Below are 14,162 nucleotides of genomic sequence, written 5' to 3'. Positions count from 1 at the left end.
GCACAGGAGAATCAGAGGGGGAATTACCATTTTAGTAACCCCTTTTGATCCTCCTGTGTCATTTTGATTGTCCCCTCTGATCCTCCTGTGTCATTTTAAGTGATCCCCCTCCTCCCACCCCTGTGCCACTGAACACCTTCAGCAGACATTCCCCCTACCCCTTTATCAACATTTACCCCTGGGGCCTGCCTGAGGAATGTCACTGGGCTTGCTGGGGCCGGGATCTGGGATGGAGCAGGGTCTGCCACTGACTAAGAACCTTCAGTCATCATGAGGGCGGCCACGAGCATCAGGTAGTGTCACTAGAGATAGACCAGCATTCACCACCTTCGCTGCCTCCTGTCCGCTCTAATCCTCCTGTTCTACACGCATCTGCGAATGTCTCCTCTCTCCCGCCCCGAGCTCACCATTCACCGCTCACCGCCTCCACACAGCAGTGACATCAGGACTCCGAGTAACATCACTGGTTGCTAGACGCCAGTCAGGGCGGCCCTAGTGACCAGTTTACAGTAAATTAATTTTCATTCTGAGACAGAGCCTAGGGGGCTTTATTTTAGGGGGATGCCTTATATTTCACTCAGAAGGAAACCTGTAAGTAGGGCTTATTTTCGGGGAAACATGGTAGCTCCTTTCTCCCATCGCCAAAGGTTCATTTGACAGGGACTTGGGGCTGCTGCACATCCACAGTGCACTTGGGTGGCCACGGTGAGAACCCGCAGCAGAGGCCTCAGCATTAAGCGATGCCCAGGGGTAGGTGAGAAAGGTGTGGCTGTGCCCGAGAGGAGGGGCTCTCTGTGGGTGAGGAGGTTGGTCTGAATCTCATCTGAGGCTGGGGCTGAAGAGACTGGGGTAAGTGAGAGCAAGAGGATCTGAGCAGCTTATGGAATGTGTGCTTGATTCACCAATATGAAGTAACCCACTGAAGATGACATGGACCCACATATCATGTCAAGAAACTTTTCTGAAGAATGTGAAGTATCACCACATTGAAAATCCATGCTTTCCATTGTGAAAATCTGGCACATCGAACTAAAATCAAGTGAAGCTCAGTGGAAGAGGAATTCTTTCCCAGAATGCCCGATCTCAGTGAATACAGGTCTCTGGGGAGCTGGAGAGGTCCCGGGAGAATGAAATGAAAAAGGAAAATAAATTGAGTGAAGCAAGTCGGAATGAGCTCAAAGTCAGAAGACCTTGTTACTCTCAGTAAGATTAAGAAAGAGGTTCTCTGGTTCACTCAACAGCAGATAGTCTATAAAAAATTTTTAGCTGTTTTAACTTATTTTTACTTGCCACCTACTATGAAGCACTAATTGCAAGGGTATGTTTATGAATTTACATTAAAGTGGAGGGAACACTCTGCTCAGAATCTTTATAGGTGCTGTACTGGAAGGGAGGGAACATTAAGAAAATGGAATGTGTTTATCTGTTGGAAGAATGTGAGCAGAAGGAGAAATACAAGCCTGAATAGACATTACTTAAAGGAGGAGAGAGAAAATGCACATGACTTCCATTTCTTTATTGTCATCAGCTCTATATTTATTTTTAAATCTGTATACCATGGAATTTAATTGTGAGTAGATATTGATAAAATGGTTAACACTTTTTCTACAATCATGCAGTACTATTTCTAAAGGAATTATTTTACTTTAAAGTGTTGAACATTCCCATTTAAATTCTGCACCCAATGAAGAAATTCAATTACTGAGTTTTTCCATATAGGCAAAAAAAAATGATCTAAATGTTTTAAAATTAATATAGAGCATAATATGTTGTTAAAATGCTTAAAAGGGTTATAGAGAAGACTAAACATAATGAATACAATAGTGAAGATAGTGCAACTTTGTCTTATACAACAAATACTTTTCAATTTCTGGCTTAAAAGCTCCGTAAACTGCTACAGAAACCAGTCTATGTAATCATATCACTTGGCATATTCTTGAAGATCAAGTGCTTGGTTATAGTCAGCCATAGCTTCCTCGATCACACCTATTTTACCACGAACTTCTGCTCTAAGATTATATATCAGGGCATCATTAGGATTCAAAGACAGAGCTGTAAAAAGAAAAAATGCAAGATGTGTTTTATGCTAACACTCAAAAGGTCTCAATTTTTAAAATAAAAATCTTATAATATAACAACTTTAGTATTACTTGTTTAAAAACATTTTCTTCACATGCACCTATTTAAATTTAAAATATTGAATCTTTCTTAGAAAATTAAATTGGGGGAACACTACAATGTCTTTCTTTGAAAGGCTACCAATGTTTGTAGTATATAGTTTCCCTAATAATTTTCTGCATTTTAACTTACCAATACTGCAAGTTATTACATAAAGGAACCCATATTGCTTACATTAAAGACATGGTATATAAAAACATTCATTTCTAATATAAGTTTTTCTAGACAAATAAACCTGGTAGGTTTGTTCTTTTATTATTTAAAAAACACATCAACCACTGTAATCTTACCCAAAACATTACAAAAAATTTACCTTTACTTAGGTCTTCCTCAGCTAATTCATATTGCTTTAAACAACAGTAGAACTGTGCTCTATTAAAATATGCTGCAGCCCAAAAGGGACAGTTTTCAACCACATTTGCAAAATCTTCTTTTGCTTCTTCATACTTCTTTAATACTGTATTTGCAATAGCTCGATTCATGGCAGCACATTCATTTTCTGGATCAAACTGTAAAGCCTTTGAGAAGTAGTCACTGGCCTATAAAAATGTGAGATAATGATAATTTGACTACAATTTAATTGGCAGCTATACAGAAATTTGAAGTATTTTACTCTTAATATAAAATTAAGGCCAATGGCATTTCCAGGGAATTCTGGAAGCATTTCATCCCAGATTCAGGTGATAAGAAGGTACATTGTCTGTAGAGAATGCAAAAAACAGTAATAAAACTGGCCAACAGTTGGTCTGCTTTTTGTTATTACCATAAGTAGACAATTCTAGACAACATCAGTGATGAAGAATAGGAGATTTGACCATGCAATGCAATATACAGATGATGTATTATAGAACTGTACAGTTAAAACCTATATAATCTTAACCACTGTCACCCCAATTAATTTAAGTTTTTTAAAAAAAATAAATACTCTATTAAGGTGAAATGTTTCACTGTCTTACCCCACCCCATAAATCCCACATCCCTACATAGCACAAAAAGAAGGTAAAATATAAATTAGAAAATAAGGTCCCAATAAGAAGATAAAAGGATATTAGAAAATTAACACTTTTCATATAAAAGCAGAGTATCTAAGAGCTAAAGAGATAAATTTTGAAAATAACATTCTGAACCATATTAAAAAGAGACTGAAAATTCAGTTATATTATGAAAAGTTATAAGGAAGGATGAGAGAAGATAAACACCAGCTTGTCAAGAAGATCAAAGATTCATCATCAAGCTGGAAGGACCCTTTCAAGTGTGGTCCATATACCAGTACTGGAGTATTGATCAACAACAAATGAGAAATTTAAAAAAGAAAAAAACTGGTCCTTCACCACAAATGGCTTGAGATGCAGATTAGACACCCTACATTGAAGGTAAGAATCTCTTCTCTAACTCCATGATGGATGACAATCTGGCTCCTACTTTAGACTTCCCTAAAGAAAAACTCATTTTCCACAATAGAGCTTGCTCTCTCCAGTTCCTTACCACCATTTTCCCCAGCACCACAATCTGGCTTCCACCTACCTCTCCCTCTTCCCTGAGTTTGCTCTTATTAAGGTGGAAGATGACCTCAAGTCCAATGGTCATTTTCTAGTTATTTTCTTCCATGACATTTCTGTGGCATGAACACTCTTAACCTCTCCTTCCTTCTTAAAAGTCTCTCTGTCCTTCAATCAGGGTGACCCCCTGTTTTTTCTCCTAGCTTGCTGATCACTTTCTGTCGGTGGCCTTATTTTTCTCTGTTTCTCGGGGATTTTTCCTCAGTTCACTTCTATCATTAGTGAAAGGAAATCCTGATAGCATGGTCAGGAGCCCAGACCATGGAGCCAGATTTCTAGGTTCAAATCCTGGCTCTACTATCTCTGCTTTTAGGTAACTAAAGCTCTCTTTTCCTCAACTTTTCACATCTGTAAAATGGAGGTAACAAATATATATCTATGACCAGTGCTGCTATGAGGGTAAAGTGTGCTAATAATAAGTATTGAGAATGATATGCAGAATTTAGTAAGGACTAAATTATTATTGATATTAGAGGCCTGGTGCACAAAATTCATGCATGAGTAGGGTCCCTAGGCCTGGCCTGTGATCAGGGCTGACCGGAGCCTTCCTTCATTCTTCACTGTCCCCTGGTGGTCAGCACACATCAGAGAGAGTGATCGAACTCCTGGTCTCCTGGTCAAACTCCTTAGGGGACACTTTGCATATTAACCATATATATAATTTTTCCCTGTGTCTACAAATGAAGATACATCATAGCCTTCAGGCAATACTCCATGAATTTGGCCGCCAATGACTTTTGAGAGGCAATTAGATCAAGATTTTGTAACCCATCTCATCCCAGAATGGCAACTCTTCTATGATGCAGTTAAGTGCAATTGAGGATGTTAAGATGGCAACAGAACTGGCTTCCTGTGAAAAGCTTAAAGAGAATTTACTCCTGAACAGAAAGCTGGACTCACAATCATCAGAAATTAGGCAAGGGAACGACTTGCAGGAATAAGACTTCCTTCAAAAAGCAATTTAGGCCCTGGCCTGTGTTACAGTGTTGGCCCACACACCAAAGAGTCTCAGGTTCCATTCCCAGTCAAGGCCTGTGCAGGAGGCAACCAATCTATGTGTCTCTCACATCAATGTTTCTCCCCTCGACCATCTTCCCTCTCTTCCACTTTCTCTAAAAATCAATGACAAAAATATCCTCAGGTGAGAATTAACAACAACAACAAAAGCAATTTAGGCTTCATCTTAATTCATCAATAAATGATTAATAAAGGCAATACAATTATACATCACCAAAGCAAAAATTCAGTCAGGAAGGAGTAAATGCCTACCACAGCTAAAAATAATAGAATTTAGTAAAACACAATGTGTGCCTAACTTTGAACAATCTATCTTTTTATTAAAATTTCCAAAATATATTGTTCAAAACTAGAGGCCTGGTGCACAAATTCATGCACATTGAAAATAAATTAACTAGAAGAAATATTTTAGAGGTTGGGGAGGGACTGCAGGCAGTTGGCTCCAGGGCATGTCCAGCCCATCTCCCCCAGTCCTGATTGAGGTCCATCAGGGCCATCTCACCCAGTCCCCATCAGGGCCAATCAGGGCTGGCCGGCCAGGGAGGGGCTGTGGGAGGGCTCCAGAGCATGTCTGGCCCATCTCACCCAGTCTCGATTGGCCAGACCCCAGCAGCAAGCTAACCTACCAGTCTGAGCATCTGCCTCCAGGTGGTCAGTGTGCATCATAGCAACTGGTCAAAGGGTCGAATGAATGGTGGACCAATCAGTCAGACACTTAGCATACTAGCCTTTTTTTTTTTTTTTACATATATAGGAAAGCCTATACATTTAAATAGGATTTTTGAAGTTGAGAAATATTAACTATGAACCAGAGGCCAAAAACACCAATCACAATGGATGGCCTTGATTTTTTAACAATTGTTCCAATGCCCTTATAACTGTAATTAATTAGAAAGCAGATCCAATTACTTCTTAAAGTCACCTATAATTCACAATGCATACACAAACCTCATCCAAAGTGGCTTAAAAGCACTAAATGACTAATTAATGATTAAAGTTGTCAAAATGCATACATGTTTCAACCCTTTAGAGATTATTTGCTCTGTTGAAGGACCCTTTCTCCTGACCATAAATCTTTCCAGTAGAGTCAGAAACCAAGGTAAGAGGCCTGGAGAATAGTAATATAGCTGAATGACTATATTAAAGTATGTATGTCTTTAATAAAGCCCAATCATCCAATACATCAAGACAGAGGGCTACATACATTTCAGATAAAATATTTTCCCAGCAAATGTATCCCCAGTTTTTAAGAAAGAACCATAAAATATTCTAGTATGTCAAAGTACACTTCAGATCTAACCGAAAAGTGTCATACATGATGCCCAGAGTGATTAAAGAAAAATATGTTTAAAATGTAAAGGTCTCCTTCTCATGTGGATCTTAAACATTTAAGGAAACAGAAAATTTCTGTGGGCATTTTAGTTGTCTTCATCTCATTAACTAACTCCATGGTGTAAAGAAACATTGTTAGGACCTAGCCAGACAGTGGTCTGAGTTTGATGAAGTTTAAGTCAATTGACTTTGGCTTGTCAGCCTAGGGCCATTGTTGGCAAACTGTGGCTCTCAAGCCACATGTGGCTCTTTGGCCCCTTGAGTGTGGCTCTTCCACAAAATACTACGGCCTGGGCGAGTCTATTTTGAAGAAGTGGTGTTAGGAAAGTTGAAGTTTAAAAAATTTGGCTCTCAAAAGAAATTTCAATAGTAGTTCTGTTGGTATTTGGCTCTGTTGACTATTGAGTTTGCTGACCACTGGCCTAGGGAAATATTAGCCTCCCAGCTGTCCACTGAGGTATCAGCTACAAGTCTCATTCATGTTTTACAGAATTATACTTTCAATAATTCTCTGTCCAAGCACCTAGCTTCACCACTGAAGTCAACCCGGCTTACCACAGGGATCAGCAAGCTGTTCAGGGTCATGATCTAACTTAGGAAAGAATAAGAGCTAAACAAGACAATGTCAGAAGACACAGAATGAAAGGGATAAGTCTGGGGGGCGGGGGTGGGGGTGGGGGTGGGAGCGGTTAGCAAAACTGACATAATTATATTGAGGAGAGGAAGAGAAAGTCATGGTTGACGCTGGTGTTTTTACCAGGGTGATTTTATGAAAAATGACATCTTATGTTGAGAGAAGATTTATATGAAAAATCACTGGACTGGGGTGGAGGATATAGAAATTCTGTTTTGGCCTAATGCACTTGTAAAATATCCAGATTTAGCAACTGGTGACAAAAATGGGTTTGGAGCTCAGAAGAAAGGTGGAGGCTGACATGCAGTCTAAACCATGGGTACAGACAAGCTTTCTGAGTAAGAAAATCTAGGGGGGAAAAGAAGGGCTTTGATTCCTGGCCCTCCGAGCTTATAATCTAATTGGAGTGAGAAGATAAGAGATCAACATACAGAGACAAGTGTGGAATGACACAAAATTGAGTATGTATAGAAAGAATTGTTTACAAATCAGTACAGAGTCAAGATCTCATTTTAAATTCATGACCACAAACCTCAAATGACAGTTAATGTTTGATAACTATGGATGGTGCCAGGTGGGGGGATTGCTTCTTAAATTCTATAAATGTCTAAACACTATGCTATACACCTAAAGCTAATAAAAAATATTGTCATTGGTAATTGAAAAAAACTTTAAAGAAAAAAAAAAAGAATTGTGCCCTGAAAGACAAAAATACAGCTTAATTTTTTCTGCTACATTTCCTAGTGTGTTCACCCTACCACTCTCTAACGCAAGCATTTCGCATTTTCTCTACCAAACTCCTAGCCACCCCGTTTTTCTTTTTAACTGTCCACCCTCAACCAATAACTAATACTTGTATTCCAAGGAGGAAATATAATCAGTAAGAATGCCTACTACCAATATTTACCAAACTATAGTCAGCTGTGCCCTGACTCTCTGCCTTCCCTCATGACATAATGCACCGTGCATCCTGCTCCATGCAAAGGCTACCCCTGCAACTTCCAAACTCTAATCCCATCAAATTCTCAAAGACTTGCAGCCTAATTGTCCCTGCCACTCTCCTGCATCCATAACTTGTACCTTTCTCCTAGATCCTTCTCATTAACATGGAAGCATGAATCAATTAGTGCTCATCTGAAAAACAACAACACTTCTTAACCCCCTCTAGCTACTACCCCATTTCACTATTCTTCATAGAAGAATGTCTTGAACCAGCAGAACAGCCCCTAATTCTTCACCTCACATTCCCCCCAACCTCACATTCCCCCCAACCCTTCCCACTCAAGCCTCTGCTGCACTGCTGTTCCAGCAATGTTCTTGCCAAAGTTCTCAATGATCTCATCCACCCTCCTCGTCCCTGACATCTCGGCAGCATTGGACACAGGACACTGTTCCCTTCTCAAAACTCTTATTCTTGAGAGTGACATGCTCTCCTGCTTATCCTGGCTGCATGCTCCTGCCTCAGTCTACTTTCTGGCCTCTCGTTTCTGCTTCACTTCTAAACATTGGTTCTCCCCAGGACTTGCTCCTTAAACCCTTTCTCTCCATCTATGCTAGTTCCCAGGTAATCTTATACGGTCTCACAGATATGCTAATGCCAATGTAACAATGCTTAGGTGAGACTTAATTAGGCATGTATCGCTTCAAATATTTTCTTATTTATTTTCTTTTTCTTCCTCTAAGAAAGGACAAACTACATCATAAAAGAATCCTTTCTTACCTTGTTCAGCTCTGTATTCTCAAGGCGTTTATAAGTGCCTATCATATGGCAGGTACATCATGAATATGTGGAGATTGAAAGAATGAAAAGCTAACTGGAAAGAGGAAATTCTTGCTGAATTTTTTCAGCAAAATATAGATAAGAAACAGCCTCTTCACACATAAAAGCCTCAAGGTTCATTTTATTAAGAAGTGTGGTGAGCCCTAGCTGGTTTGGCTCAGTGGATAGAGCATCGGCCTGTGGACTGAAGGGTCTCCGGTTCGATTCCAGTCAAGGGGCATGCTCGGATTGTGGGCTCAATCTCCAGTAGGGGACTTGCAGGAGGCAGCTGATCAATGACTCTCATCATTGATGTTTCTATCTCTCTCTTTCTCCCTCCCCCTCTTCCTTCCTCTCTGAAAGCAATAAAAATATTTAAAAAAAAAAAAAAAAAAGTATAGTGTCAGTTTTGAGTGGTGAAGGAGAATATAAAAGTGACAGGTCTCAAAAAATGCAGGCAGTAAAAGCAAGTTTTTAAATGAGCACATTATTTTAGAAGACAAGGGCTGTGAAAAGCTCAGAGAAACACAGACTGTGTGGTAGCCTTCCAAACCAATATAGGCTTGGAAGGTCATAGTGTAAAGTCCTTTACTGTAGCATCAGAGGGAGCCCACCTTGGCAACTTACTGCGGCCCGCCCTCCGATTTCCCACAAGAACCTCTGCTACCGTATTAGAGAAGAAAAATAATTTATTACATTCAAATATGAGTAACAGAAAGTAATTCACCTGCCTTCATGGCAAAAACAACGATGAAAGTAACTTAATTTTTTTAAAGTAAAAACTCACCAGAAAAAAAGGACTGCTAGTCTCAGTGGTCGGCAAACTCATTAATCAACAGAGCCAAATAACAACAGTACGACGATTGAAATTTCTTTTGAGAGCCAAATTTTTTAGACTTCAACTTCTCCTAATGCCACTTCTTCAAAATAGGCTTGCCCAGACCATGGTATTTTGTAGAAGAGCCACACTCAAGGGGCCAAAGAGACACATGTGGCTCACGAGCCGCTGTTTGCAGACCATGAGTCTAGATTAAGATTATAATGTAGCATTTTTAAATGAACTAGAAAAAATTCATTATAGAATCAATTGCGTTTAAGAAAAAAGTAATTCAGAAACAAAGGGTCTCAGAAAAGGCATGGCCGATAAGGTCTGACACGGAAACAAACAACAAACAAAAAACCTAAAGAGAACTTGAATTCTAAGGTCTACAAGGGGACAATAAATATAAAAAAAAAAAAAAAAAAAAAAAAAAAAAAAAAACCATGGAAGAAGGCAATAAAAATGAAAAAGAAATTAAGAGCTTTAAGAAATGAGAAAAAATAGTTGATATACAGAAACTAAAGGCCAGGATATAGATAAAGTTGCCCAATGAAGAAAATCAAAACCATGAAATTTTCAAAAATCAAAACCATTGCCAAGACCGGTTTGGCTCAATGGAGCGTCGGCTTGGGGACTGAAGGGTCCCGGGTTTGATTCCAGTCAAGGGCATGTACCTTGGTTGCGGGCACATCCCCAGTAGGGGGTGTGCAAGAGGCAGCTGATCGATGACTCTCTCTCATCGTTGTTTCTAACTCTCTATCTCTCTTCCTCTGTACAAAATCAATAAAATATATTTTTTAAAAAATCAAAACCATAAAATTTTCATTGAATTCAACAAAACTTTTCTGAAATCTACATATTGAAAGCATACTGTGTGCTTGTTAACTTTGACACCAATGGTCAACTCTAAGGCATGCATTGTTAAAACTTTTCATTAAAAAAATTTGGTTATCCTAACAAAGAGTCACAAATAACAAAAATTGAATTGTATCCAAGCTTCTTGACATCAACCTACAATTTCAAAAACAGTGAAACAACACAAGATACTCAAGGGGAAAAAAAAGAAAAAAAAAAAGAGTCAAGGGTTTTAAACCCAAACATGTCTCCTTAAGATATCAAAGCTAGAGGCAAACAGTGATGAACATGAAAAAATCCAAGGAACACTGTTCACATGAGCCCCTTCTCAGAACTCTATTAAGAGGACCAACTTCAGACAACCAAGAAATGATTGGTTGGGATGGAAACTGGCAAAAAACCTGGTAATGAAAAGTGAATATACTTAACTGGAGAACTAAGATGAACATTTGAAATAAGAGTAACAAAATGTACACAAATATTAAATCCTTTGGCAGTATAGGAACTATGGAACTCACAAGACAATGGGAGAACACTGACAGTGGAAAGTAAGCTGATACAATAAACTCAAGCATATTTAAGAATACAAATAGAAAAAAATGTAAGAGTATACTATTAAGTAAAATTCAATAATAGATGAGAGGGAAAGTAATTTATTGTTGTTCATAGTAGAGAAACGAAAAATACAAGGAAATTAGAGTATAGAACTGCTATTATAAAGGTAGTCACTAGGGCAAAACTGTAAATTTCTCAATATCAGAAAAAAAAAATTAAACAGACCACAGAATAAAATTCTTCTAAAACACATGAAAGCAAAAATAATAGAACAAAAACATATTGATTATGCTAAAATGAAAATGGGCTTAACCCACCTATTAAAAGATAATTATTTTCAAATTGGCTTTTTTCTCTTTTTTTAAAAAATAATTCTTTATTGTTGAAAGTATTCGTATGTACCCTTTTCCCCCCATTAACCTTGTTCAGCAAGCCCACCCCCAAGCAAAATCCAACTCTATGCTACATAAAAGAGACACATCTAAAACAAAAGATTCTAAATGTTGAAAATAAAAGGAAGGACAAAGAAATACCAGACAAAAGCAAATCAAATGGAATCAGAGGTCAGATCTGATTTATTCCAAGAGCTTTAAAAAACAAAGAAGGGAATTTATAATGCTGAAGGTTACAATATATAGTGTATATATAATATGTATTAACATGTATACAAGAAATAATGCAGCAGCAATTTTCATAAAGCAGAAATTATAAGAAATTATAAAAAAATTATATAGAACCAAACCAATGACATGATACTTAAATAAACCTCAGTCCAAGATCAACCAAATAATAAAAAAAGAATGACTATTGACTAATTAAAAATATAATTAATAAGGTATATCTTATACTTCTTTGAAAAGAACCCTTTAATATTTTTCAATACTTGCCATATATTAGACCACATTAAAACTCAATTAAGAACCAAAATTAGAAAATATAAAAGCCTTTCCATCTTGACATTTCAAATGCCTTATTAATTTATTATTGAGTCAAAAGGGAAATAAAATTACAAGTGCAAAATTTTGGGAAAACAAAAATTGAAACTTCAAAACACAAAATATGTAGAATACTGCTAAAAGCAGTACTTGGAGTGTAGGCATAGCCATAATAATTTATCACAATGGAAATGAAAGGGTGGCAATAAATTATTAGCTTCTGACTCAAAAAGATAAAGAATGGATAGTAAGTCAAAAATAATGTTTGCTGTACAAATGTTGAATGGATGGTGATAATGAGAATAAATCCAGAGAGGTTAAACATTTAACTAATTATAAACCATTCTTATGAAGGACAACATTTGTTTAAAAAAGAACTAATGAATGATTAGCCTAGGCTATAAGGACTGAATTTCAAAACTGTATATAACAAAGAAAGCATTTCATGTAAAAAAAAAAAAAAAATGTTAAAGAAAACTCACATTACCTGGGAAAACTGCCTGTGGTGAAAGTAGATATTTCCTGCATTAAAGTAAGCCAGAGCATAGGTAGGGTTTAGAGAAATTGCTGCTTGATAGTCTTTCATTGCGTTTTGTTTCTGACCCATAAACTCATGAATCACACCACGATTTGTTAAGAATTCTGCTGTAGCATTGATCTGCAATTTAATAGTATGAGTATTTAGCATCTGGGAATAGTATTTATCTCCGATTTCATAACTGCAAAAATGAGCATTATGAAATCTACTTGTGGGAAGCTAGTAACTTTATAGTTCAGGTGAAGCCCTGTTAGAGCAAATATTTTGAGAGAGGACTTGGTATGAAGTTGGCTCAATGTCAACACTTTGTTGATTTTGGTTATAATAAAATAAATAATCTTAGTGCTTTACTCAGTTTCTTTACAAAGAACACGGGGGAAAGCTTATCTGCTTATCTGTTAAGGCTGGAAAAGAAATTAAATAGTTAACATGTTTATTTGTCCTAAGAAGCAGCAATTATCTTTCAGGTCTTTCCTTCTTCTCACCTCAAAGATTATAATATTTACCTGAAACTACAAAAACAGAATCCAAAAATCTCTGGGGGGGGGGGGGGGGGAGAGTGGGGGGGGGGGGAGGAAGATTTTCTTTCATTGCATACAAAGCCTGAAGTATTTATTTGCTTTTTCACTACAGAAGAATCTGGGGAATTACATTATTCTTCTGTAGTGCCTTCAAACCCAGAGCGATATTTTTTGCATTCATTTTTTTATTACAAAAACTAGAGGCCCAGTGCACAGATCGTGCACATTGAAAGTAAATTAATTAGAAGGTGGCTGACAGGATAAGACGGGCCAGACACGCCTTAGAGCCAACTTCCTTAGGTCCCTCCCCAGCCAGCTGCACCTGGAGCAGCACTGAGACCTGGAGGGCATCTGCGAAGTGAGCGGGGTCCCTCAGGCAGGTGGGGTCCTTCTACCTGGCCTGTGGAGATCGGGCCGAAACCGGCAGTCCAACACCCCCTGAAGGGTCCAGGAGTGCGAGAGGGCACTCTACAAAGTTGCTGTTGTTCCGCAGCTTCTGCGTTGAGCATCTGCCCCCTGGTGGTCAGTGTGCACCATAGCTACTGGCCCGTCTTTTAGGCTTTTATATACAGGTAGTCCTCTGGATACCTTGGACTCAACTTACGTCATTTCTTGCTTACATCACCATCTCTCATTTACAGTTTATAAAAAAAAAAAAAGTTCTGTCATTTTGACATATGTACATATGTGCTTTATGTTTTTTATAATTTATTTACCACAAGTAAAGGTCAGGAATTATCTTCCTTTTAAATTTTTTTACTGTTTCACTTGATTACTGCTGTGAATGTGCTCCATGTGGGTGACGTCGGTGCTTATGTAGGTGGGATCCCACTTACTGCGAAAATGGAGTCACGTCGTGCCGTAGGAACAGATCTCCAACGTGACCCGAAGATTGCCTGTATATAGGTAATACTGATGCCCCATAAAACTATAAATTGCATTTACTGAGAGAATCAAAATTTACCAGGATTTTTTTTTTTAATTCTAAATGTATTCAGGTCATAGAACTGGCAAGCCATAATAATTCTTTAGGGATCTCTTGGAACAAAATATATATATTATTTTCTCCACAAATCACTTTAAAAAGTAACAGAATATTTTTATTTAACCCTATTCGTTGATGTGCTAACTTATGCTAATTATGACACAGCCTAAGTGGATTCTCACCTTGATGGCAGCGTTAATGTCCTGAACTGCAGCGAAGTTCTCGCCCATCTGAAGGCAGACCACCGCTCTCCCCTCATAGGCCAGGTGGCACCTCGAATCGATTTCTATGCCAATGGTGAAGTGGTTCCAAGCTTTCTGGAATTTTTCTTGGGCCTAAAATAATTTTCCATTTACATGAAGCGGGAAATTATCCATAACATGACAAATATTTGATTCTAACTAAATCAAATAAAACCTTTAGAAAGCATTTGTTTACACAGCGCTAAATATAAGATATTTTAAACAAGAATAG

At 37.9% G+C, this 14,162-nt stretch overlaps 1 protein-coding gene across 1 annotated transcript in view; it reads right to left on the bottom strand.

The window, feature by feature from the left end:
- Positions 1 to 1,544: 1,544 nt before the first annotated feature.
- TTC6 (tetratricopeptide repeat domain 6) overlaps positions 1,545 to 14,162 on the bottom strand; it is a 215,817-nt gene continuing 203,199 nt past the window's right edge. Inside the window, exons 30-33 of the mRNA XM_084880152.1 lie at positions 13,871 to 14,023; positions 12,132 to 12,302; positions 2,492 to 2,717; positions 1,545 to 2,052 (exon numbers count right to left, since the gene is read on the bottom strand). Of these exons, the coding sequence (XP_084736278.1) occupies positions 1,922 to 2,052; positions 2,492 to 2,717; positions 12,132 to 12,302; positions 13,871 to 14,023 (681 nt within the window). The 3' untranslated portion in view covers positions 1,545 to 1,921. The remainder of the gene's footprint in view (positions 2,053 to 2,491; positions 2,718 to 12,131; positions 12,303 to 13,870; positions 14,024 to 14,162) is intronic.

Source organism: Pipistrellus hanaki, assembly GCF_964339955.1.
Source record: "Pipistrellus hanaki genome assembly, chromosome: 1".
Classification (NCBI taxonomy): domain Eukaryota; kingdom Metazoa; phylum Chordata; class Mammalia; order Chiroptera; family Vespertilionidae; genus Pipistrellus; species Pipistrellus hanaki.
The sequence above is the reverse complement of the archived record's forward strand: the minus strand, read 5'-3'. Positions and strand labels throughout refer to the sequence as shown.